Source organism: Monodon monoceros, unplaced genomic scaffold, assembly GCF_005190385.1.
Source record: "Monodon monoceros isolate NGI ecotype Baffin Bay Population unplaced genomic scaffold, NGI_Narwhal_1 Super_Scaffold_12, whole genome shotgun sequence".
NCBI lineage: Eukaryota > Metazoa > Chordata > Mammalia > Artiodactyla > Monodontidae > Monodon > Monodon monoceros.
In genome coordinates, this window is record NW_021703768.1 from 115,817,159 (window position 1) to 115,842,191 (window position 25,033).

Here is a 25,033-nt window from a genome sequence, read left to right on the forward strand (position 1 = left end):
TGAGGCAGAAATGAACAAATTGAGCCTGAAACACTTTGCTATATCAGTAAGAAAGGAAAGGAATGAAGACTACTGGGGGTCTTTTTTTTTTTTTTTAAAGTACTTTTAATACCCTGATAGACTTTTGGTTTTTTACTGAGGTATAATTGATGTATAACATCATATTAGTTTCAGCTATACAACATGATTTGATATTTGTATATATTGTGAAGTGATTACAATAAGTCTAGTTAACGTCTATCACCATATATAGTTAAATAATTTATTTTCTTGTGGTGAGAACTTTTAAGATTTACTCTCTTAGCAACTTGCAAATATGCAATACAGTATAATTAACTACAGTCACCATATTATACATTACATCCCCAAGACTGATTTATTTTATAACTGGAAGTCTATCTTTTTGACCCTCTTCACCCATTTCACTCACCCCCCTATCACTCCCACCCCACCCCCAACCCCACCTCTGGCAACCACCTATCTGTTCTCTGTATACATGAGCTTGTTTTTTTTAAGACTCCATATATAAGTGAGATCATGCGGTATTTGTCTTTCTCTGTCTGACTTATTTCACTTAGCATAATGCCCTCAAATTCCATCCATGTCATCACAAGCAGCACGAATTCATTTTTTTAATGGCTGAATAGTATTCCATTGTATATATACACCACGTTTTCTTTATCCATTCATTCATCAGTGGATACTTAGGTTGTTTCCATATCTTGGCTACTGTAAATAATGCTGCAGTGAACATGGAGGTGCATACATCTTTTCAAATTTCTGTTTTTGTTTTCTTTGGATAAATACCCAGAAGGAGAATTTCTGGATCCTGTGGTAGTTCTATTTTTAATTTTTTGAGGAACCTTCATACTCTTTTCCATAGTAGCTGCACCAGTTTACATTTCCAGTCATAGTAAACAAGTGTTCCCTTTTCTCCACATCTATGCCAACACTTGTTATTTCTTGTCTTTTTGATACTAGCCATTCTACAGGTGTGGGGTGATACCTCACTGTGGTTTTGATTTACATTTCCCTGATGATTAGTGATGCTTAGCACCTTTTCATGTACCTTTTGGCCATCTGTGTCTCTGGAAAAATGTCTATTCATGTCTTCTGCCCATTTTTTGATTATTTTTTTGCTATTGGGTTGTATGAGTTCTTTATATATTTTGGGAACTAACTCCTTACCAGATATATGATTTGCAAATATTTTCTCCCATTCAGTAGGTTGCCTTTTCATTTTGTTAATGGTTTCCTTTGCTGTACAGAAGCTTTTTAGTTTGGTGTACCCCCCCCCTTGTTTATTTTTGCTGTTGTTGTTTTTGATTTTGGTGTCAAATCCCAAAAATCCAAGACTGATGTCAAGGAGCTTACTGTCTATGTTATCTTATATAAGTTCTATGGTTTCAGGTCTTACGTTCGTGTCTTTAATCCATTTTGAGTTAATTTTTGTGTATGGTGTAAGATAGTGGTCCATTTTCATTCATTTGCATGTGGTTGTCCAGTTTTCCCAACACCATTTATGGAAGATACTGTCCTTTACTAATGGGGTCTTGTCAAAACTAAGCCAGGGGGCTTCCCTGGTGGCGCAGTGGTTGAGAGTCTGCCTGCCGATGCAGGGGACACGGGTTCGTGCCCCGGTCTGGGAGGATCCCACGTGCTGCGGAGCGGCTGGGCCCGTGAGCCATGGCCGCTGAGCCTGCGCATCCGGAGCCTGTGCTCCGCAACGGGAGAGGCCACAGTAGTGAGAGGCCCGCGTACCGCAAAAAAAAAAAAACAAAAACTAAGCCAGAAGGAAAAGCCTACCAAGGCCAAAGTTAGAAGAATTTGAGCCTTAGTAAGAATAATTGCAGTGAATTGAAGCACATTAAATAAGTTAAAATCCGTGCGTTCACAAAGACACCCAAGAAATCTCACTGGTCTCACCTTTGATTAATACTACAGATCTAACTCATTCTAAAAACCAGTAAATAAAGAAGCCTTTCCCATATGAACTCTACCTCAGGGTAACTAGTTACTTGTTATGAGGGGAAGTTTCTCACTAGAGAGGTATTTCATATAAAAAAATGAAGAAAAGATAGAAGTAGAATAGTATACCTTTAATAAAATTAGAGATCTAGGGGTAGGGTAATGATCATCAGTGGCTGCTAACATCACAAAAGAGCCAACCAGAATTATATACCCTCTGATGAACTAATCTTGTCAAAAAGCTTAACTTGAATCAGATCAAGTGGGGATGGAAGAACATGTTAAATGACATCATAAGAATGCAATCAGTGAAATGTAGAATGTAGATTACAGGACTATAGGACAAGTGGCAGTTTCTTCAACAAATAAATTGCAAAGCAGAGGAAAAAGAGGCAAGGAAATCTATAGTTTAAAAGAGACTTAAGGGACATATCAACCAATATAGGGTGTGGCTGTTACTGGCTCCTGACTCTTTAACAGTTGAAAAAGTTATGAGACTTCCCTGGCAGTCCAGTGGTTAAGACTCTGCGCTCCCAGTGCAGGGGGCCCGGGTTCAACCCCTAGTCAGGGAACTAAGATCCTGCATGCCATGTGGCATGGTCAAAAAAAAAAAAAAAGTTTTTGAAAATATTGGGAAAATTTGAACATTCAAGTTTTTGCCGTTAAGGAGTTGTTAATTTTTTTCGATATGATCATGATATTGTTATATTTTATAGAATAACCTTTTTAGAGGTACAATGTTAGAGTAAAATTATGATTTCTGGAATTTGCTTCAAAATAATCCAAAGGAAGATGGGAGAAAATATTAAAAGCTATAAGTTCCTGAATTGAACATTAAAAAATTGAAAAATAGAGTGTAAGAATTTGAAACAGCCAGTGTGGGCTGAATGGGGAAGGCTTCATAGAAGAGGGTAGACCAAGGATACCTAAGATATGGAAAGGCAAGACTGGGGAGATGGCTAAAGGCAAGGGGGGACATGGACCAAGGCGTATGGCTTGAATTTAAGTAGTTAGACTAGTAAGGTAGATTGGTTTCCCATTTAGGAAATCTGTGGTTCCTAACCTTTTGGTCACAGATTCCTTCAAGAAATCAGTAAAAGCAATGGACCGTTTCCCCAGAAAAATTAGTATTTGCAGTCTTGCATTTTACAATCAGTGGTTTATAGACCCCCTGAAGTCACTCACGTGGACTCCCCACTTCCCAACCATTGCCCCAAATCTCTACGCTCTGGGTTAGGGGCTCCAAGAACCGGTTTAAGAGCTTACGGTTTAGGTGGAACATTTCCTGTTTCCTGTGACCTCACTCAGCATTGAAAGTTTTAATTATTAAAGGTTGGTTCAGCTGCAGTATTCTCTTTAGTGTGAAGATAGATTTCCATTTCCTGACTTACCGCAGCAGAAATGGGATGGTGCATTGTAATTAGGTTTAACAATATGAAATTGGTGATACTCAACCGTTTTTGACCTACTAAAATGGCTGTTGCAATGGTTCTTTCTGTAATTGCTACATTACCTCCTTCACAGGTTGAATAATGTATGTTGCCTTATAGCTCCTCTATCTAGGGCTTTCACTCATTTAATTGTTGTTCTGATACCAGAGGAAGGAAAGGTGGAGACACAGCCCTAACATAGCAGCCTTAGGACTGGAGAATGGAGTCACAGTGGTATCTGAAATAGTGAAGGGTCTTTGCTTTGAAGCGGTTTATTTTCAAAGTTTGAGTTGTCTCTTTACTCCCGATCTTCTCATGTACCATCTGTAAGAACTTGCTTTTCTCTTTACTGCTCCTTCTTGCTATAGAATCCCTAGTATAAACGTTATACTTAAAATTAAGCCACCCCCAGAGATTACTTATTAAAGGTATCTTAAGAATGAAGTGTGGAGCAAAGCGCAGAATTGATATCTTGTTCTCCCTGGTAATTGATGCATTAAGACACAAGACTTACATAGTATCCCTACCAATAATGTGTACATGACGCTGAGCACACGGAAATCACCAGGTGAATCTGAACAAAGGCCTCTTCTGTAAAACAAATGGCCTGTACCCTTCAAAACTATCAACATCATGAAAAGACAAAAAGGCAAAGGAACTATTCTTAGGAAAAGGAGATAGAACTAAATGCCACGTGCAATCTTTGATTTGACCTTAGATGAAAAAGTTGACAATCAGGGAAATTTTTATATGGACTATATATATGGTAGTAGTATATCAGTGCTAAATTTCCTGATTATAATATTTGCGGGGAGAATGTTAAGAGTGCTGAAATATTTAGGCTGAAGTATCATGATGTTCAGAAAATATATATAGAGTGAACACACACAAGTGTGAAAGAGTGCAAATGTGGCAAAATGCAAATTCAATCTAGGTGAATGGTGTTTTGTGTGTGTTCATTATACCGTTCTTTTAATTTTCTAAGAACAGGTTTGAAATAAAAAGTTGAGAAAAAACTCCACTTGGGTAAATTTTTTCAAGAGTCAGCAACAGAATTGGACTTTTACACCTATTAAGTATAAAAGAGGGTTGCGCATTTATTCTGGTCATTCGTATTCCCCCTTTGCTGGCCCAGGAATACCTCAGGCCACATTTTTAGTCCTCTGAACATTACTATTAATTTCTCCTTAAATTCTTTTCCTAATTAAGACTTATCTTTTACCAGTTAAGTTCTAATTTCTGGGTTTGGTTTGTTGCCCCTAGAACTCTTGACAGAGTATAATTTATACATAAACTTAAAAATTAAGGCCTTTCTCTCTCAAATGGAGAAACCAAACCACCCAAGAGTTTTGGACAGTGGGAGAGACTGATTTGACAGAAGATTTGAGTGCTTAAGTGCCAAACATTGTTCTAATGTTGGAAAATAGCAGTGAACCAAAGTTTCTGGCTTCTTGAAACTTAAAATGGTGGGTCTTAGTCCGTTCAAGCTGCCATAACAAAATAACACAGGCTGGGTAGCTTATAAACAAAATTTATCTTGCAGTTTTGAAGGCTGGAAAGTCTGAGATTGGGGTGCCAGCATGGTCAGGTGAGGGCCCTCTTCCAGGTCATAAACTTAAATGTGTCCTCATATGGTGGAAGGGGATCAGGGATTTCTAGAGCCCCTTTACCACCTCCCAAAGGCCCCCACCTCCTAATACCATCACTGTAGGAGTTAGGATTTCAACATAGGGATTTGGGGGACCTAAAAATTCAGACCATAGCAATGGGGGGAAAGATAAATTAGGTGGTAATAACTGCTGTGGAGAAAGAGTAGGGTAAGGATAGGAAATGACAGGGACTTGAAGAAGGCAGCATGTTTTATGACATTTCAAAACCTTATGACTAAATTAGAAAAAAAAAACCCTTATGACTTATGAAAAAAGTGAGGGATGAGTCAGGTAGAAATCTGTGGGGGAGTGTCCAAGCAAGGTCAAAGTATAGTAGGAGGGTAGGGGAAAAGAAAGGTATTGAGGGGTCAGATCACATGTGTTGTACTATTGTGTACCAAGTGTGGAGTTTTAAGTTGGGGAAGACAACTGGAATAATCCCAGGAAGTTTTCCTTTTGGGACCTATCAAGCACTTGCACCACAAAAGGAAGACTGTATCTGAATTTATAAATTTTTGTTCAAGGCTGCTTGTGCTGATTATTAGTTTTATTAGAAGGTAACCGAACTACTACTACATATACCACTCATGGCACAGCTTGAGACAGTATCTGTGGGTACCTGCCCAAGCAGCTCTTCTCCCTACCTCTCTAATAGAACCCATTTTGTTCAGGGCATGCTTGGCTCCTCTCACTGATCTCAAAGATGAAATCTTGAATAATATAAACCAGTAGTTCTGAATTGGGGTACTTTGGAAATGCTTGAGAGGCTTAGTTATCACAATGATTGGTAAACACTAGACGCATTTAGTGAGCAAGGGCCAACCAGAGATGCTAATTATCTTCCCCAGCATGCCACAAAACAATCCTTCATAAAGAATTACTGCACATCCCACAAGGTTCCCACCAAGTGGTCGTGTGGCTGAAAATTTGAGCCTATTATTTCTCATATGAAACCTCAAGAAGCTTTTAAAAGGGTGTTAATAAACAATTTTCCAGAAACATAATTATCACATAAACAATCTCAATTTTTAAGAAATAAACTTAAGAAATAATTATTAAAACTAAAGTGAGTTCTAAGATGCAGTCACCTTCCTGGTTCTGAAGTTGTTAGCATGTGATATTTAGAACTACATTAGAGAAATTAGGACAAGGCAACTCACTGAGGATGAAAAGGCAACTCACTGAGGATGAAAAAGCAACTATAGAAAGAATCTGGGTTCCTGTTATTATTGAGCCACTGAAATCACCTTAGGACTTAATACTAGACGTGCTTCATTACTGTAAGCCAATTCTGGTTGGACTTATTTAGAGCAGAGAGCAGCCTGGAAATAGGAGGCCTGATTTTCATGTTAGAGATCTAAAGACTATTTCAACATTCCAAACCTCAGATGGGGCTGGGGAGAGAAAAAAAAAAAAAAGCCTCCTCTGAACCAGACTTGTCTTTGGTGATAATGCTTATTATTATACCGGCCTTCCCAAGTTTTCAATGTTAGAAATTCAAATGCCAGTGTTAGAAAATCCTGTATCAAGGTCACGGAGTTGGGAAATGTGATTCATGTCATATTTCTGAAGCTTAATCTCAGGGCCTCACCCCTCACAGACAAGAGATCAAAATGCTTTTCCTATTTATTTTTTTAAAAATCCAGAATGGATCAAAAAGAACAGTCATCAGAGATACAGGTGCCACTGACACAGGCCAAAGGGTAGCTAGGAAAGTATGCCTTCAGAAAGTTTGGGAGACTTCTGTTTTAGAAGCTGGACCTCACATGAATAGCTAGCTTAGTTTTCCATTGATTTAGCTTCCCTGCCCTATCTCCAAACATGGCACAGCTGTCTTGCCTTGCAAGGCCTCAGTTGAAGAACTCCATATACACACAGGCTGGTACAGCAGTACTTAGGTAACTAGAAGGATCTCATCCCCCTATGGTCTCATTCCAGACCTGTCTTCAGTGTGTGAGATGGCTTCACCCCTTTGAAAATACAGCTACTTCAGCACAAAACAACGTTAAATCTTTTCCCCCCATCTTACATGCAGCTGAAAAAGAATGACAGGCTAGGGACAGAATACTGTGAACTTTGTACTGTTGGGAATTATCACTTGTTAAATGATCATTAGCTAATGGTCACTAAATTTACATATTCAGGAAATTATATATAGAGTACTGCAAAAACACAGTAGAAGACTGAAGTTTTGCCCATTTCAGCTCAGGAAATCCCTTCACTCCCAAGCATCATAATATGTTGTCCTTTCAACTCCAAAGTTTGCTGCTGTTACTGTTTCTCTTCCTTTTGATCTTCCTTTTGCTCCCCAGTGCCAGAACTTCCAGAGCCTTCCCGCTCAGATGCCATCTATAAGAAAACATTTGAGAATCACTTGTTTAATGTTAAGGGTGACAGTTTGCTCTCTGATGAACTAAAAACGAAAAAGCCATATCCTGCCTGTTCCACTCTCCCAGTTTTAGTGATTTCTTCCCTTTGACCTCACCCTCCCTCCCTCCCTCCCACCCACCCACCCAACGTAGTCAAGGCGGCAGGAAGAAGGATATTTCCAATTCCAATACTCCCAGTTCCATAAATGGCTATGTAGGAGCCATCAGTGACAGTAATCAAGAGCAGTTACATCAAGTTAGGAGCAAAATATTCATTGAGTAAAACAGCCTTGTACCTTTTTGTATGCCATTTCGAAGAGCTTCAATGATGCTTGCTGAAGGGAAGATGCTGCCTGCCTTATGTTTTCTCCTGTTTCACTGTCTTTTCGAGCGAGGAGCTCCCTCATTTTGGAAATCTCTTCTTTTAGCTTGTGGCACTTAAAAACAAAACAACACCAGACCCTCACTTTTTCTGGTTCTTATCCCATAACACACAGCAGAATGTTTAGAAACATTTTTTAAAAACTAAATTCCTATCAAGACCCACACAGAAAAATGACCTTCACTGACATTGGTGACAATGCCTCCCAACTTCTTGAGCTATTTTAAAAGAGGGTTTACCTCATCAGCAGGCAATTGGTCCTTGAATTCTTCCATCTTGGTTTCTGTGTCATGAATGATTCCTTCAGCCATATTAACTGCTTCAACTCGTTCCTAAGAGAAATTAAAAATGTAGTATGAATGAAGACTTCCCAATCAACTAGTTGGCTGAATGTCCTCATTAAGAAGACAACATGAAAACTGCTACATACAGTTAACAGAGTATGAACAGTTAAGAGGGAGAAATCACTGTGGTCTGAGATGTCTGTAAGAGGTTTTAGCTGGATTCTGTAACATGAAAATTCTGATATGGGAAGACTGAGAATAAATAAGAAAGGCATTTCACATAGAAGTTATGAGCAAAGTAATCACCTTCTTTCGCCGGTCTTCCTCAGCATACTTCTCTGCATTTTTAACCATATTTTCAATATCATCTTTGCTTAACCCACCGGAAGACTGGATCACAACTATAGTGAAAAGAAGGCACCTCATTATTTCCCAAGAAAACTATATGCTTCTTCCTCTACTGTATTAAGAAAAAGAATCCTCCTCTTCAAAGTAGCTGTCTTGATGTGCATTATGAAGAAGGGGAATATCCTATTGTTCTACAATAAGCAGAGGGAAACCAAGGGTCTAAAATATACAGAGAACAACTAACCGTCCTACCTACCAAAACTTCAGCAATCCAGAGGCTCAGTGCTTGCCTTTTTTGGGGGAATAAACACCATACCTGTTAATGTGACACTGATAACTGAGGAGAAAGAAGGCAAAGAGGACTCATCATCCTCCCCTGAGGCTAAGGGAAAAGATAATGCCCAATCTAGAGGGTCTAGTTCCCAACAGAGAAAAGTCCCTCACCTCACTCTTACAGTCTTAATAAATAAGAGTACTCACTCTGCTGCTCGCGTCCTGTACCCTTATCTTTGGCAGAAACATGTACAATCCCATTGGCATCAATGTCAAATGTAACTTCAATCTGAGGGACTCCACGAGGGGCTGGGGGAATCCCAATCTAGAATAAATAAATACCAGAGTAAGCTCCTCTCACAAAGGGGTCCAGTGCTCTACTTCCAAAACCTATACGGTCTTCTGGGGAAGAAATTACTTGGTTTCTGGGAGGAACAAGTGAAACTTTCACTTAAATGTACAAAAACATGAGTTTGTCGGTGAGGGTGGTAATTTCATTGCTGCTTGAAATAAACAGGACTCATACTAGTGAAGGCTGGCTATAGCAAGTAACCACAATGGCTTTATGTACCTAAGGATACACAATGCGTGAAGAGTAAACTTTTCAATCATTCATCCCAATAAGCAATAAGCAATGCTGACTAGAAGCCAGTAACAAGGGACTTCCCTGGCAGTCCAGTGGTTAAGACTCTGCACTTCCATTGCAGAGGGCATAGGTTCAATCCCTGGTCAGGGAACTAAGATCCCACATGCCACAGAGCATGGCCAAAAAAAAAAGACAACGATGACAAAGTAGCAGCCAATAACAATATCAAATGTCTTTAAAAGTAGTAAAATAGTAATCAGGAATTTCTTCTAATAAGCACTGTTTATGAACATTTCCCTGGCTCTTACAAGCTTCTTTATTTAGTTCCTAAGGCACAAGAAGCAGGGCTTTCAGGTAAAAACTGAAGCGATGGTTTTCCAGTTGCAGAATTCATTTGAATACTATGCTAAGGTAACACAGACTACGTCTGTCAGCAGTTTATGGTAACATTAGGGGTTAGAATAGTGTAACTTCACCATAAAAAAATGAACATAACATTCATGATTCCCAATACCTACCAAAGTAAACTGTCCAAGAAGTTTGTTGTCTCCAGCCATCTCTCTCTCACCCTGACACACTTTAATCTCCACTTGAGTCTGTCCATCAGCAGCTGTAGAAAACACCTAGGGAGAAAAAGGAAACTTGCTGGGTTGGCAGCCTGATTTTTTTTTTTCCAGCCTGTTCCCCCTTACAAAGTGCAACAAACCAGGAAGAAATTCACCTCCCAACACTGGAAGAATCCTAATGTACACTATGTTCAGAACAAAGGCTTATGTCTTTACAGAGAACAGGAGTAGGATTAGCACAGCAAAAGGGCATACAATAGCTACTGTTTTCAGCTAAGCAAATGCATTGTACAAAGATGCAGCATTAGCACAGAAGGCCTCAAGAGAAGGAGCTATAAAAAGCTAGATGCTGAAACATGCTCATCCAGAGAAATGGGTCAGAGAGAGGACATTTATTTTATGCTCATAGTCACAGGAAATCACCACACACTTCAGAATGATGTGTTGGCAATACATCACTTCAAACATAGCAACAGCCATAGTTCTTTCAGAAAAACACCAAATCTGAGAAAGGAAATAATTCTTAATCTAAGACCAAGCCATTGCCCAAATAATCCTGGCTTGATATCTCAGAACCCCTATCGTTCTCCAGGAAGACAAGCAAACTCCCTTAGTCTCAGCCACGCCATTCTTTTTACTGCCTTTGAGAACAGAAGAGTATAGGAATTCAGTCTCAAATGATGAGGCTCCTTCTGGCAATTATTCTGAGAAGGAGAGACTATTGATGACTTTCCTAAAATTATCACCACTGGCTGACAGAAAGAGAACTTTTCTAGGAACAAAAGAGAACGAAGGACAAGATTCTTACCACCCCTCCACATTCAACTAGTATGGACTACAAAACAAAAAGGAAAGTTTTCTAGGAAAAGCTCACAGAAGTGGCTACAATCACATCCTCACAGAACCTAGTATCTCTGTGACAAAGTAGGGTGGGGTGGCTTTTACCTGGCTCTTCTTGGTTGGAATAGTGGTGTTCCTGTTAATAAGCTTGGTGAAGACACCTCCCAGAGTCTCAATACCCAGAGACAGGGGAGTGACATCCAAGAGTAGCACATCTGTGACATCACCAGCCAACACACCTCCCTGAATGGCAGCTCCAATGGCCACAGCCTCATCAGGATTGACAGCTTTACTTGGGGCTCGGCCAAAGAGATCCTGCACAGTCTGCTGAACCTGAGCACCAAGAAAAAAGAACCTTGTCACTCACTACTCAGGGCAATTGCCTGAGAAAGGGAGAGTAGCACGTGTGTCCTGAGACCCCACCAGGTCTCAGGACAGGGTGCTTCAGATCCAAGAACGTTTACTCAAATTATTTTGTAGTTGAGTTCTTGTTAATGAGTTAAGTATATTATTTGGTTACACATATACTTTACTCTTGAGTATCTCATTCATAGCCCTTTTAAATTTGGGAACAATTTGCCTAAATTTTTTAATCTGGTTTCCCAAGCAATACATCAAATTAGAAATACAAGGTACAAGGCAAGGGGACTTAATTTGTATAGTCCAAGTCCTCTTCTACATATCAACTAAAAATCAGCTTAACAGAAGCAGTAGTAATTCAATACTGGTGCAAGTATGAGGCATGTTTTCCCCTCCTGCTTATTTTACTAATGCTAGGAAAAAGTTCTATTTGAGTAACATCTGGGATAATTTGTTAACATAAAAGTATCTGCCTGGTTCAAAGCCTCTCCTTTTCACTTCAGATTTATTGTATGCATCATTTTCCTAAGCACAAGTACTCCAAAGGAAAAATTATGAAAATCAAGGCCCAAGATAGTTCTGTTCAAGCTATAAAGCAAGAATTACACCATCAACAGGTTCTGTGCTCAGTTATTAGTTTTCCACACACCTGTCTTTTCAGAATGATGTGTTGATAAAATGCATCATTGCACAAATCTCTGTTGAAGAGACGCCTTTAGAAACCCCAAACACTATACTGCAAAACACATGTCCAAAATTGCCCATAGAGGCTAGTTAGTACCAGGATGTTAAGCTGTCTCTGACCACAAACTTTGTTTCATTCCTAAAAATTCTATAAAACTGAAGTTCAGGATCCTCCTTGCTACTACCCCAAAGACATCCCCCCCACCCCGTTTCCTAATCCTTTTTTTAAAATACCCTTTAAGAACTCTTTAGCAAGGGCACAAATTCATCCACCTTTCAGGTCAGCGTGGTAGAAAGGCCACATATTCATGTCCCTACACAACATAAGCCATATGTTATCTCCTAATAAATCATGTGTTGGCCCTCTCTGCGCTCTATATCAAGAATTCCATGGGTCCTTACCTTGGGCATCCTAGTCATGCCACCAACCAGAATCACTTCTCCTATGTCACTTTTGCTGACTTCTGCATCTTGCATGGCTTTTTGGCATGGAGCTATGGTCCTTCTGATTAGATCAGTAACAATCCCCTCAAACTGAGCCCGGGTCAGCTTCATATTCAAATGCTTGGGTCCAGAGGCATCCATTGTAAGGTATGGCAAATTGATGTCAGTCTGCAAAGGAAGCAGGGAGACCAGTAGTGAAGTCTCTTTATTACTTCAATTAAAGACTATACCCTAGGAAAGGAAGACTCTGAAAGCCACAGTGAGGGTCAGACACTTTAAATGAACGGCCACCAAAGACAGTGACTCTTTAAGATTCAACCTCTTATCTTCCCAGAAGTAAACACTATAAATCTGTTATTAACAATGAAGAAAGGAATAGAGAAGCAGGAAAAATCCCCATTCAGGTGAAGAACAGTCTGTCCTGCTATTAAAAATATATTAAGGGGCTTCCCTGGTGGCGCAGTGGTTGAGAGTCCGCCTGCCGATGCAGGGGACACGGGTTCGTGCCCTGGTCTGGGAAGATCCCACATGCTGCGGAGCGGCTGGGCCCGTGAGCCATGGCCGCTGAGCCTGCGCGTCTGGAGCCTGTGCTCCGCAACGGGAGAGGCCACGGCAGTGAGAGGCCCGCGTACCACCACCAAAATAAAAAAAAATATATATATAAAAAGAATCACACTACTGTGTTCTTTTACCAAGTTTTAAAAAATTCCCTTGCACATTAAGAAAAATGTGAAAGGTATGCTCTGAACCAAATAATCTGCCACCAAACCAGGGCTTTTCAAGTTTCAGGAAGATGGTTAAGAAAGCTACAACAAAAATGCTAAAGAGAAGTACAAGGACTGACTACTGCTATCACATCCCCAGAAAGTAGCTAACACTGCTACGGTCACACCATGTAACATACAGTATTTAATAAGCCTAAAATCCTGATAAGGCATGGATTAAGACTATTTAGACTAACAAAACTCATTACTAAACATGCAGAAACAGATGTCTCGGGGTGAACCCCCAGGAAAAGAGTTTGTGTATGCTGCCCCTCCAACTTCACAAAGCAAGGCCAACAGGGAATAAAGACTGAAGGGAGCAAATCCTTAACCAGCTTTCTTCAGGTAGAGTACCCTGGACAGATAAATGCTTTATAGGGAGAATCAACACATCTTTTGTAAATGATATTGGATATAGTTTCAAGAACACCAATAACAATTTTCTCTTTCTTTGCAAAATGTTAACAAACCGCATCAGTAAATAAAATTATCTATAGTAATGCAATCCAACAGAACTTTCTGTGGCAATGGGAATGTCCTCTATCTCTGCTTTTCGATCCAGCAGCCACTAGTCACGTGTGGCTGAATACTTGAAATACAGCTAGTGGAACTGAGAAATGGAATTCTTAAAAATTGTATTTAATTTTAAATAGCCACATGTAGTTACTGTATTAGTGCAGTTCTATATGCTATAATGACCAGGTGAAAAACTCCAGGGTTCTCCACCCTCAAAAGCCAGTTCCACCATGAAGTTCTGTCCCTCTTCTCTCTCAATTCCAACCATGTATCTCTCACTACCACACTCTGGTCCAAGTCCTTCCTCTCTCACCACCTGGTGTGCTGCAATAGCCTCCCAACATTTTCCCACACCCACTCAGGCTGCCACAAAGAGCACTCCACCTCAGAGTGCTTTCACCAAATCTGACCATGTTACTGGCCCACCTTAAAAATTTTCAGTAGTCTGTTGTCATTATCTCAGGAAAGATACCAAATCCCCAATCTATAAAGCCTCTAGCCTTATCTTCTATGCTCCTCCTGCCAGTCTAGTCCGTACTTCAGCCACACTGACCCTTACTCAGGTCTTTACCCGAGAACCTCATACTTGCCTGACCCTTTATCTCTTCCTGATTAACTCACCTTACAGAAGCTCTCCTAATTATGTCAAACACCTGTCAAGTTCCTTTATTATAAATCTAACTTTGCCTTTTTAAAAAAACAAAATACATACATACATTTAGAATACCACTTACTATTTACTACACATTGTCCTAAGCATGTTATATGTATTAATTTACTAATCCTCTCAACTCTAAGGGGGAATGGAGCACTAATTATCCTCATTTTATAGACAAGAAAACAGAAATGTTAAGTAATTCATTCAAGGTCACACAGCTAATAAGTAATGAAATAAGGACTTCATCTCCACCAGTCTGCTTGCAGAGTGACTTTTTTTTAATTTATTTATTTTTTTGGCTGCGTTGGGTCTTCGTTGCTGTGCGCGGGCTTCTCATTGCGGTGGCTTCTCTTGTTGCGGAGCACAGGCTCTAGGTGCGTGGCCTTCAGTAGCTGTAGCACGCGGGCTCTAGAGCGCAGACTCAGTAGTTGTGGTGCACGAGCTTAGTTGCTCTGCGGCATGTGGGATCTTCCTGGACCGGGGCTCAAACTCGCGTCCCCTGCATTGGCAGGCAGATTCTTAACCACTGTGCCACCAGGGAAGCCCCAGAGTAACTCTTATCCTCTACATTACTTCTGACATTTACTAATATAATGTTCTCGGGCTTCCCGGGTGGCGCAGTGGTTGAGAGACCGCCTGCCGAAGCACGGGACACGGGTTTGTGCCCCGGTCCGGGAAGATCCCACATGCCGTGGAGCGGCTGGGCCCGTGAGCCATGGCCACTGGGCCTGCGCTTCCGGAGCCTGTGCTCCGCAACGGGAGAGGCCACAACATTGAGAGGCCCGCATACAGCAAAAAAAAAAAAGTGTTCTCATTAGTGTCCACCTCCCCAAACCACATTATAAACTCAAGGGTAATAAATGCTTCTGTAAATTTAACCTACAGACTTACAATCACACATGCACAAACATTAATGTACAAGGGTGGTCAATACACCTTGCTATAATAGCAAAATGGTGGAAAACAATCCAAATACCTATTAATAGGATAGAGCCACAGTAAAACTAACCAACGTCCCGTTTCATAAAGTGACAACCCCTGGGAAGAATTATAAGCTATCCTCTGGTAGTGCCACATATTTCGACCCCAACCATCGTGCTGCAAATTCTGACAGCAGGACAAGGGAATACCATCAACTTCATGGATGACCCTGTACAGCTTTGTCACTCCTTATAGCTGCTATTAAAAAGAAAAAAAAAAAAGAAAAAAAAAAATCCAGATGTGACTGAAGGTCACCCACTTTACCAACACAATGACAGATGCTATAAATACCTCTTCCCTTCCCAGAGTGCTAAAGTTGCTCCAGTTCTGAAAGATGAAGCCTCCCTTTGCCTTAACCACTAAGAACAGAATAACAGTATGTTAGGTCCATGTCAGGGATATAGCAAGATGGCAGGAGATCTAATTCCAGGTTCTCAGGTGGCAGCAGGAAAGCAAATCATAACCTCTGATTTGGGTGCTTCAGCTCACCTATAAAAAACATAATGCTCCTTTGCTAATGGAAAGGCTTTTTATCACCAACCAGAAAGCTGTTAAAAGAAATCTGACTGGCATTATGCCAATTAGAATATGCTATTCGAGTAAACTCAGGCTGAAAAGATCCATCAAGACTGGTGGAATTTGTCCACGTCTCACCTGCACAGATGAAGAGAGTTCACACTTGGCCTTCTCAGCGGCTTCCCGAACCCTTTGAAGCGCCATGTTGTCTTTGGTCAAATCAACCCCTGTCTACAAAGTGAAGACACACAATATATTAATGTTAAGAAAATAAATGCTACTTAAATTGCAGTGGTAAGGTGTAACAAAACAAAATAGAGCCATACCTTTATAAACAAGCAGAAATTACTTATTGCCTTTAAAAATCTATAGGAAAAAAGAAGACCTACTTTGAAAAAGAAATATGTGTCTGGAGTTAGAGGATGAACTGTTCTCAGTTCTTTCCAGCTGTAGAATTCTAGCTCAAAAAAGGAGTTCCCATAATTCCTTTTCCAAAGTTTGCTTTACACTTCCCTTTTATATAAGATCTACTTTAATACCTGTTTTTGCTAACCAAATGAAATCTAAAAAGGATTTTCACTTTTACAAAAAAGGCAAAAAAGACAAATAATGTTCAGCGTTTGCTTTGCAGCGAGCTATTCCAGAGGCAGTGTAGTTACTGTACTTCCCCAGTAACTACACTTATTTGAGCACCAAACCACCACCATAGCTTTGAACTGTCTGTGAGCATACAACCATTTATGTTGTGCATCCGTTAGCAAAATGTGTAGCTTCACGACATTTCAGCTTATCAAAAGTTTCGCAGGCTCAATTTTCAGATAGTGAGGGAAACCTACACAGTCATCCCTTGGTATCTGTGAGGAACTGGTTCCAGCAACCCCTGTCAAATGCGGATACCCCAAATCCAAAGATATTCAAAGTCCCTTACATAAAATGCCATAGTACTATTGTACACCAGGTGCTATAGCCTTTTTTTTTTTTTGCGGTATGCAGGCCTCTCACTGTTGTGGCCTCTCCCGCTGCGGAGCACAGGCTCCAGACGCGCAGGCTCAGTGGCCACGGCTCACGGGCCCAGCTGCTCCGCGGCATGTGGGATCCTCCCGGACCAGGGCACGAACCCATGTCCCCCGCATCGGCAGGCGGACTCTCAACCACTGTGCCACCAGGGAAGCCCATTATAGCCTTTTAATTGTTGTTTGTTTCCAATTTAAAGCTACAATAACCAGAATAGTTCAGAGCACCCATGGAACTAAAATGCAATTTCGGTGGCCTATTCAACACTCTCTTAAGGGAAAAAAAAAAACGTGAAACAAAGCAAATAGCAGTCCAAACAAAGAAATTCTCAGTATTCCAATGTGTACATATTAACCACACCGGTAACTAACCTCTCTTTTGAACTCCTTCACAATGTGACGCAGCAAGGCCTGGTCAAAGTCTTCACCACCTAAAAAAGTGTCTCCATTGGTGGATTTCACCTCAAATACTCCTTTCTGGATTTCCAGTATGGAAATATCAAAAGTTCCACCACCTAAATCATATACGGCAATGCTAGAAAGGAAAAAGGCTGTCAGGAACAAAACTCATCACAGCGTATGGATTTCAGTAACCAAACCAACATAAATTTGGCTATTTCCCCTCCAGGTATAATTATGAAAGTTGATGACTGCATAAGTGACGTATGTCTTAACAGGTGGCCCTAATAGCAACATGTAAAACATACATACAGTTAAAATTGAAATGTTAAAAAGCAAAAACCACTCTTTTGGATGAATACTTGCCAACAGGCATACCAAGGGGAAAAAATGACCACAGCCAGTACTTTAAAAAGAAAAAGTAATCAAGGGACAATCTTGAAATGAATGAAAAACACAGACCATAAAAGCCTTGGGAAAAGGTCAAGGCAGTACATTTCCAGTCTAAGTATAAGGCTCAATCACCATGAAATCAAGATGATGATTTAGGGTAAGTTTCAAGGTTCCATGCACTTAAGTCTCACAAATCTAGGTGGAATTCACTGCACAAACTTACATTTTGTCTTCTGATTTGTCTAGACCATAGGCCAGAGCAGCCGCTGTGGGTTCATTAATTACCCGAAGTACATTTAGTCCAGATATCTGGCCAGCATCCTTAGTGGCCTATAAAAAAAGAAAAAAGCATTTTCCACCGTGTCCCAGGTACCACTAATTTCCTGAATAAAAATGCTAATTGGGGGTCTTCCCTGGTGGCAGCAGTGGTTAAGAATCCTGTTGCCAATGCAGGGGACAGGGGTTTGAGCCCTGGTCCAGGGAGATCCCACATGCCGCAGAGCAACTAAGCCTGTGCTCCACAACAAGAGAAGCCACCGCAATGAGAAGCCCACACACTGCAATGAAGCGTAGCCCCCGGTCGCTGCAACTAGAGGAAGCCCATGTGCAGCAACCAAGACCCAATGCAGCCAAAAATAAATAAATAAATAAGTAAATAAAATAAATTATTAAAAATGATAATTAAACTCACCTGTCTCTGAGAGTCATTGAAATACGCTGGGACGGTGATCACAGCATTTTTTGCTGTATGCCCCAAGTAATTTTCTGGAAAAGCAATCAATGAAAATCACTCATAAGACCCTATCAGATGAAACAGGCTACAATTACTAATGTAGCCTAACAACCTGTGTCACTCTCTTGAGGTCACAAACAGCACCCAATAGTTTTTAGCATATGACCTAAGATGAAGAGACTTTGTAGGAAAACACTCCAATTTTAAAAACCCAAGATCTCACCTTTAACATGTTAGTGAAGGCTCACCAGCTACAATGACCTAGTTTTAGATTTAAAAGAGCCACTAGTTTCTTAAATGGGAAGTTTTACCTAACAGATACAAAAGCTTAATGTGTAGTCTTTTGATTTCCCTTCTGGAAAAAAGAAACAAGCAAGCCACCATTAGGAAAACTTGGAAGAGAAATTCAATTTGTAGGGAAAGAGTAATAAAGTTTTGCCATTCCTAGGTATTCTGTATAAAAGCCACTGCAGACTCATCCAAAGGACACTGAGGTATGGAAGCCAGTGATCTCAGAGGAATCATGCTGTTCTCTAAATTTTCCCAGATATGAACTAAGCTATCTCACCTGCAGTCTCTTTCATCTTCATCAACACAAATGCTCCAATCTGACTTGGGGAATAGAGTTTTCCATGAGCTTCAACCCAGGCATCGCCATTAGAGGCACGGACAATTTTAAAAGGAACATTTTTACTGAAAGACACAAAAATTATACTTAAGAAACATGCCAGCCCAACCTACCATGAGGTTACCATACACCATGAAAGCCCATCTTCCACCCCAAGAGATCCATGGCCAACAAATGAGAACTTCAGGAATTTGTTTAATGAAAACCTTTAGAAAGCACTCATTAACATGTAAAAACATCCTGATGAACTGAAACATGAACATTCTTCTCACCAAAAATTTATGCAGCTGCTTTGGAAAGCGGTAATATATAGGTATATATGACCTAGCAATTCCATTACTAGATGTCTACCCAAGAGAAATGAAAATACATGTCCACACAAAAACCTATACACAGGGCTTCCCTGGTGGCGCAGTGGTTGAGAGTCCGCTTGCCGATGCAGGGGACACGGGTTCGTGCCCCGGTCTGGGAAGATCCCACATGCTGCGGAGCGGCTGGGCCCGTGAGCCATGGCCGCTGAGCCTGCACGTCTGGAGCCTGTGCTCCGCAACGGGAGAGGCCACAATAGTGAGAGGCCCGCGTACCGCAAACAAACAAACAAAAAACACCCCTATACACAAAGCATTATTCATAATAGCCAAAAGGTGGAAAGAACCCAAATGCCCATTAACAAACAGATAAACAAAATGCAGTATGTATGCATACAATGGGATATTATTTGGCCATAAAAAGGAATGAAATACCGATACACGCCACAATGAGGATGAACCTTGAAAACATCTGATCAGTATCAAGATGGCGCCTATGCCATTATCTACCTTATGTGTTTACCGCCAATTTATGTGGTCTAGGAATGACTAGCCAGATCTTCATGTATCATGTCACACATAGCAAAGACCTAATCTGTGAAGGCAGAATTGAATTTTTTGAAGGAGATACCCTTTTGGTAGGAACAGGGCCTGTCCCAAGAGATCCTGCTGGTAAGATTCATCTATTTAGCCTTTGCATATAAATACATTTTTGCTATTACTCACATGTCTTTTTGAACTTCTGGGTCGTCATATCGCCGGCCAATGAGACGCTTGGTAGCATAGAACGTGTTGTTTGGGTTGGTGACAGCCTGTCGCTTGGCCGGCATGCCAACAAGTCGCTCACCATCTGCTGTAAAGGCTACAACTGAAGGGGTGGTTCTGGCACCTTCAACATTCTCTAGCACCTAAAACTCCCAAGATAGGACAGAGAATGAGGTTCCAGTCACCACTACTGTCTTTGTACCAATCATTTAAGACACAAAACAAATACTAAAGAACAGTACTAATGGGCATACTTTTCTGCTCTGTGAATGCTGATATAGTAAGCAACTACTATTGCAGATTCAAACAGCCTACAACTAAGAACATCCAAGAAACAGGAATAAATATAAATCACATCTTTCATACTCAATGTTTGGACAACGTAATCTTTCCTTCCATACGGAGAGTTAAACCTACTTCTGATTTTTTGGTGATGCCTACGAGTTTCAGGCATTAAAAAAAACTGCCAACAAGGAATTTCAAAATCCAGGTGCTCCAAATATTCTTGAGGAGAACCAGGTGGGAATAAAGATTTCACAAACAAAGGAGGAACAGCCTCTACTTCCTCTAGAAGGAAGTAAAAAACATGCCTTACTTAGGATGCAGCCTATGCATTATTTGGAGCTCCACTTGCTTCTAGACTGTTACTGCACCTTTAGCCTTTGTTTAACTGACTTACAAAAAAGCAGAACGTTAATTACAGAAGTAATCAACAGCACAAGTCATCCCAATGGGTCCTAATGGTAACTTAGTAGTCTTACATCTACACTAGGACACACTTAAATCCTGGGAAGTCAAATCCATTCATTTATTACCAGCATACAATTAAGCACAAAGATTCACCTCACAAGAGTCTTAAGAATTTAAAAGCAGCTTTGAAAATGTCCCTTATCTAAGCCAAAGGACGCAGAATTCTGAATTGTGTACTGGTTACCACTACATGATCCAGAGCTTCCAATCATGCTCACCTTTGCTTGTTTACCTTCCATAACTGCCACACAGGAGTTGGTAGTACCCAAATCAATACCAACAACTGCTCCCTTGATTGCTTCTGATCTGTAAGACATTTAAAACAATGCTATGATTAATTATCTTAACAGTTATCTCCAAAATGGTTGTAGAAAAACATAAGAAAACAATATTTGTTACTGTGGCAAAATGCATACTCTATAAATAAACTTAGCTGTGTCTTTTTTTCTGAGTGAAGTAATTAATCACAAATTTAGAGACCACTGCTCTGGGGCTTAACATTTGTTATCTTAATGCTAAAGGAAACGAAATTATACTTACGCATAGTCCCGCCTTGAAACAATTCTAAAAGCTTCATGACTAAAGCCATTCCAGCCATCCTTAAAAACAAACAAAAAAAAGGATCAGCCATGAACTACACATGAAAACTTGAGCTTGTTTTAATTATTCTTCTGAAGAATACATCAAAGGTTGAGACTTTCATTCTGTTCACTGAGTGGTTACCATGTATGAAATATAGTGAAATAAAATATTTCATATCTAAGAGACATTATGGTACTGAAACAAACAAGCCTAATAAAGTACAAATTTTCCCAATGAAATCAGAGAAATAAATTGATATAAAATTATCTTGAATTACATTACCAAAGGGTCTCTCAACCTTGGCACTATCGATTTTGAACAAAATCTTTGTTGGGAGCTGGGCTGTTCTATGCACTGCAGAATGTTTAGCATCAACTTGGGCCTTTACAACTAGAACCTAGTAGTAGCATGACTACCCAGGTTGTGACAACCAAAATTATTTCCAGACTGTGCCAAATATCCCGTGGAGCAGCAAAAATACATTAAAATACTACTCAATTTCATCATCAGGAGCAGTGTCTACCTAAGACCCACATATGTTACGTGTTGCAGGTACAGATTTAACTTAATCAGAGACATTTCCCCTGACCTTGACAAGTTGCTGATTTAAGGGAACTAGAATTGGTAATTTTGTGAAGTCAGTTTACGAGGGAAAAAAAAAAAAAAATGTCAGGAGTGGCTTCCCATCAGTGTTAAAGACCTTTATTACAATCTCATCTCAGGCTACTTCCAAGTCTTCTTTTACCCAACCTGAGTGCAAAGAAATACAATTCCTGTTTCCCCAAAAGGTATGTTTTTAGTCTTACACGATAATGAACAACTATTCCATGGCCTTTTCCTGATTTGCTCATTTTTTCTGAAATAACGGAGAACAAAATTCTGGGGAGCTAACTAGTCAAATGTTCGTAAGCAAGAAAATCAGAGCTTGATTTTTAATTTACTGCTCAGATGCTCTTCCTTCCTTCGGTGTATCATAGCAACGGGGTCCTCGCACAGTCTGCATTTCACAGCGAACAATCGTCCTTCTACTCAAGACCTCAAGACCAAAACTGTAATCGTCTCAAAAGGACTAATCAAGACCACTGCCCGCTACTCGATGAGATAAAACTCTAGGCTCCCAAGGAGTGTGACTCAGCAGGGCCTGAAACAGGAACGCAAAACCCTGAATGAGGCCTTGAACCGGCAGCACTGAATACTGAACGTCCGTTATTTTCCGTCTCTCCCCGAGGATTCTGACCCCGAAGGCCGCGGCCTGCCGCACTGAGTCCCAAGGCCGTGAGCCCCTCGGGGAAGGCCCAGCAGTCCCTTACCTGGTGGCGGGCGGCTGGGGGGCCCCGGGAGGCTGCGGCGCCGACAAGACGAGCTGCTGCGGTTCGGCTGGCGCTTATCATGGCTGCTAAATGGTGGAAATACGAGACAGCAAACACGCGCTCCGACCACCGAGAATTGCGCGGCGCGGTGATGCTAGCGCTTCTGGAAACCTCCAACTACGTGAGGTGGGGGGCGGGGTTTGATCGCTGCGGCCTGGAAGCCCGCTCTTCCGCTGAGGCGCCGCCCGCGCTGCCTGATAAGAAAATGCCTGAACGCTGCTTCCGGAGTCAGGGCCTATGGCTAATACGCTTCGGGGCATGATGGCAGGTTAAAGCGTGTCCTGCCGTGCCAGCAGCGGCAGGTCTGGGCTCCGTGACAGAGCAGGAGGCTAAAAGCGGCATAAGGCAGAACCGTGGACAACCCCGGTCCTCGGAGGCAGAAAAGACTCAAGGTCACACGGGATAAATTGCGAACAGTCTCCTTGCGTCAGTTGCCTGAGAGGAGGGGCCTGTTGCGCCTGCGCAACTGGGATCCTACTGAGGGCCTGGAGCGCATGTGCGCAGGGAGTGGCGGAGACCGGGGAGGAGTCTAACTAGAGCTGTCATAGGACGCTCCAGCTCACGTGAGTTTGGTCCCAGTGTTGCCCTGGGAGAGCCCCGGGCGGGTACACGCTCTACGCGAGTTGACGTTTCCTCCTCGCGGAGGGCGCCATTTTGTACTGCGCCTTTGTTCAGTGTGCGCCTGGGGTTCAAAATCTTGGTAGTTCAGCCTCGTCATTTCTTTGTCTTCTGACCGCTTGTTGCTATTGCAGTAACTTGAAATAAACCTACAAATGCAGACTTTCGACAAATCCTTTCAGAGTTTTACCACAGAGACCTTGGGTTTTGAACTACTAAAGCAGCCCTTCATTCAGACAGAGCATTGGGTTGCCTTAGGCTAATTATCTTGCAGACCATCCCGAGAAAAAATACCTGAGCTCAGGATCTTACCTGCCCAAGTTTGCTCTGAATCAGAGCAGGACCCTGTGGGCCCACTTGGGCACAAAAGCCTTTCTGTGTCCCCCATTTATTGTTTGTAGGAAGTAGGCTTCATTCAGCCTCTTTGTCCCTTAGTTCCAAAAGCCAGATTCAAGTAGTTGCTAATGTGGGAAGGGAAACAAGGGAGGCGCAGTCAGGAAGCAATAGTGCAGCCCTGGCTCACGGTCCTGGTTTGCAGTCAAGGACTATACATAATATTATCTGTGAGTTCTGTGGAAACTATCCCCTGCCCAAATGGAGGATGGTAACTTCAGGCTGAGGGCAAGATTCCTGGAGTGCTGCCCTGTTACCTCACCACCAACCAGTCAGAAGAAAGTCACACGCCCTGCACCTCTCACCCCCAAATTTTGCATATAAAATCTTCCCCCAAAACCATCAGGGAGTTAGGGGATTTTTTTTAGAGCATAAGCCACCCATTCTCCCTGTTTGGCCCTGCAATAAACCTTTCTCTGCTCGAAACTCTGATGTTTTGCTTTGTTTGGCCTCACTGTAAGTCAGGCACATGAACTTGTGTTCAGTAACAGCTCCTCAGGTCCATCTCAAAACCTTGTTGCTTGGGACAGATGGCGTGGGTTCTGTAACAAGATGCCACTGATGTCTCTGCTGTGACCACTTTCAGATTTGTAAGAAAAAGAATTAATTCATTGATTCAACAAATATGTCCTGGAATGCCTTGATTTTAGAAATGAAGTAATTTGTCCTTAAAGTCTCAAAGTCCAATTTCAAAAGAGAAAGATGCTCCACTGGTTAGTGACCACCACTGTGTGAGGAATTATGAAGGAAATTTGGGGGGAAGTTTAGGAGGGAAAGAAGATAGCTGAGTTCACATTGTGAGGGGGAGGGAAGTGGGAGTAAGAAAATTAAAAGTCAAACATAATATTGCTTATAGATTATACAGATCCTAAAAAAAAAATACCCTCACCCTTTTATTTGTTAGTTATCATTATATTATCTTTACTTGTCTACTTCATACTTTCATTTCTCTTGTTTTCTTAATTCCCTCAGAGGTAGACTTTCCTGAGGTCATCCAAGTTACAGTCTAATGGCCCCTATTTTAAAGAGATTTGTATGCTAAAACAATATACTGATGCTAAAGAACATGGAGGGGGGAGGGATAAATTGAGAGATTGGGATTGAGATATACACACTACTATATATAAAATAGGTAACTAATAAGGACTTACTGTATAGCACAGGGAACTCTACTCAATACTCTGTAATGACCTATATGGGAAAAGAACCTAAAAAAGAGTGGATATACGTATATGTATAACTGATTCACTTTGCTGTACACCAGAAACTAAACACAACATTGTAAATCAACTATACTCCAATAAAAATTATTTTTAGAAAAATAACATAGAAACATAGAGAGGAGTGACAAATAAATAATATTAAACATGGAAGCAAAATAGAAATTGAAAACTTCACATCCCTACCTTGCATATGATAAAGAGGGAGGAGGGCAAGTGGAGTAATTGGAATAACTGCATTCT

General features: G+C 41.1%; 1 protein-coding gene and 1 non-coding gene across 2 annotated transcripts; both read right to left on the reverse strand.

Annotated features, from left to right (window-relative positions):
• Positions 1-4,946: 4,946 nt before the first annotated feature.
• On the reverse strand, positions 4,947-22,675 carry HSPA9 (heat shock protein family A (Hsp70) member 9). The gene is made up of 17 exons (XM_029216736.1): positions 22,500-22,675; positions 21,148-21,206; positions 20,826-20,913; positions 19,819-20,000; positions 18,725-18,849; positions 18,115-18,188; positions 17,647-17,753; positions 17,004-17,166; positions 15,757-15,849; positions 12,142-12,351; positions 10,801-11,028; positions 9,808-9,912; positions 8,911-9,028; positions 8,389-8,483; positions 8,038-8,130; positions 7,713-7,853; positions 4,947-7,396 (listed from the first exon to the last, which is right to left on the reverse strand). Exons 1-17 carry the CDS (start codon positions 22,578-22,580, stop codon positions 7,319-7,321), a joined length of 2,040 nt encoding a protein of 679 aa, XP_029072569.1. The 5' UTR covers positions 22,581-22,675; the 3' UTR covers positions 4,947-7,318.
• On the reverse strand, positions 11,677-11,747 carry LOC114893503. Its single transcript, XR_003792922.1, has one exon. It is a non-coding gene; the product is annotated as a small nucleolar RNA SNORD63 (small nucleolar RNA).
• Positions 22,676-25,033: the final 2,358 nt, after the last annotated feature.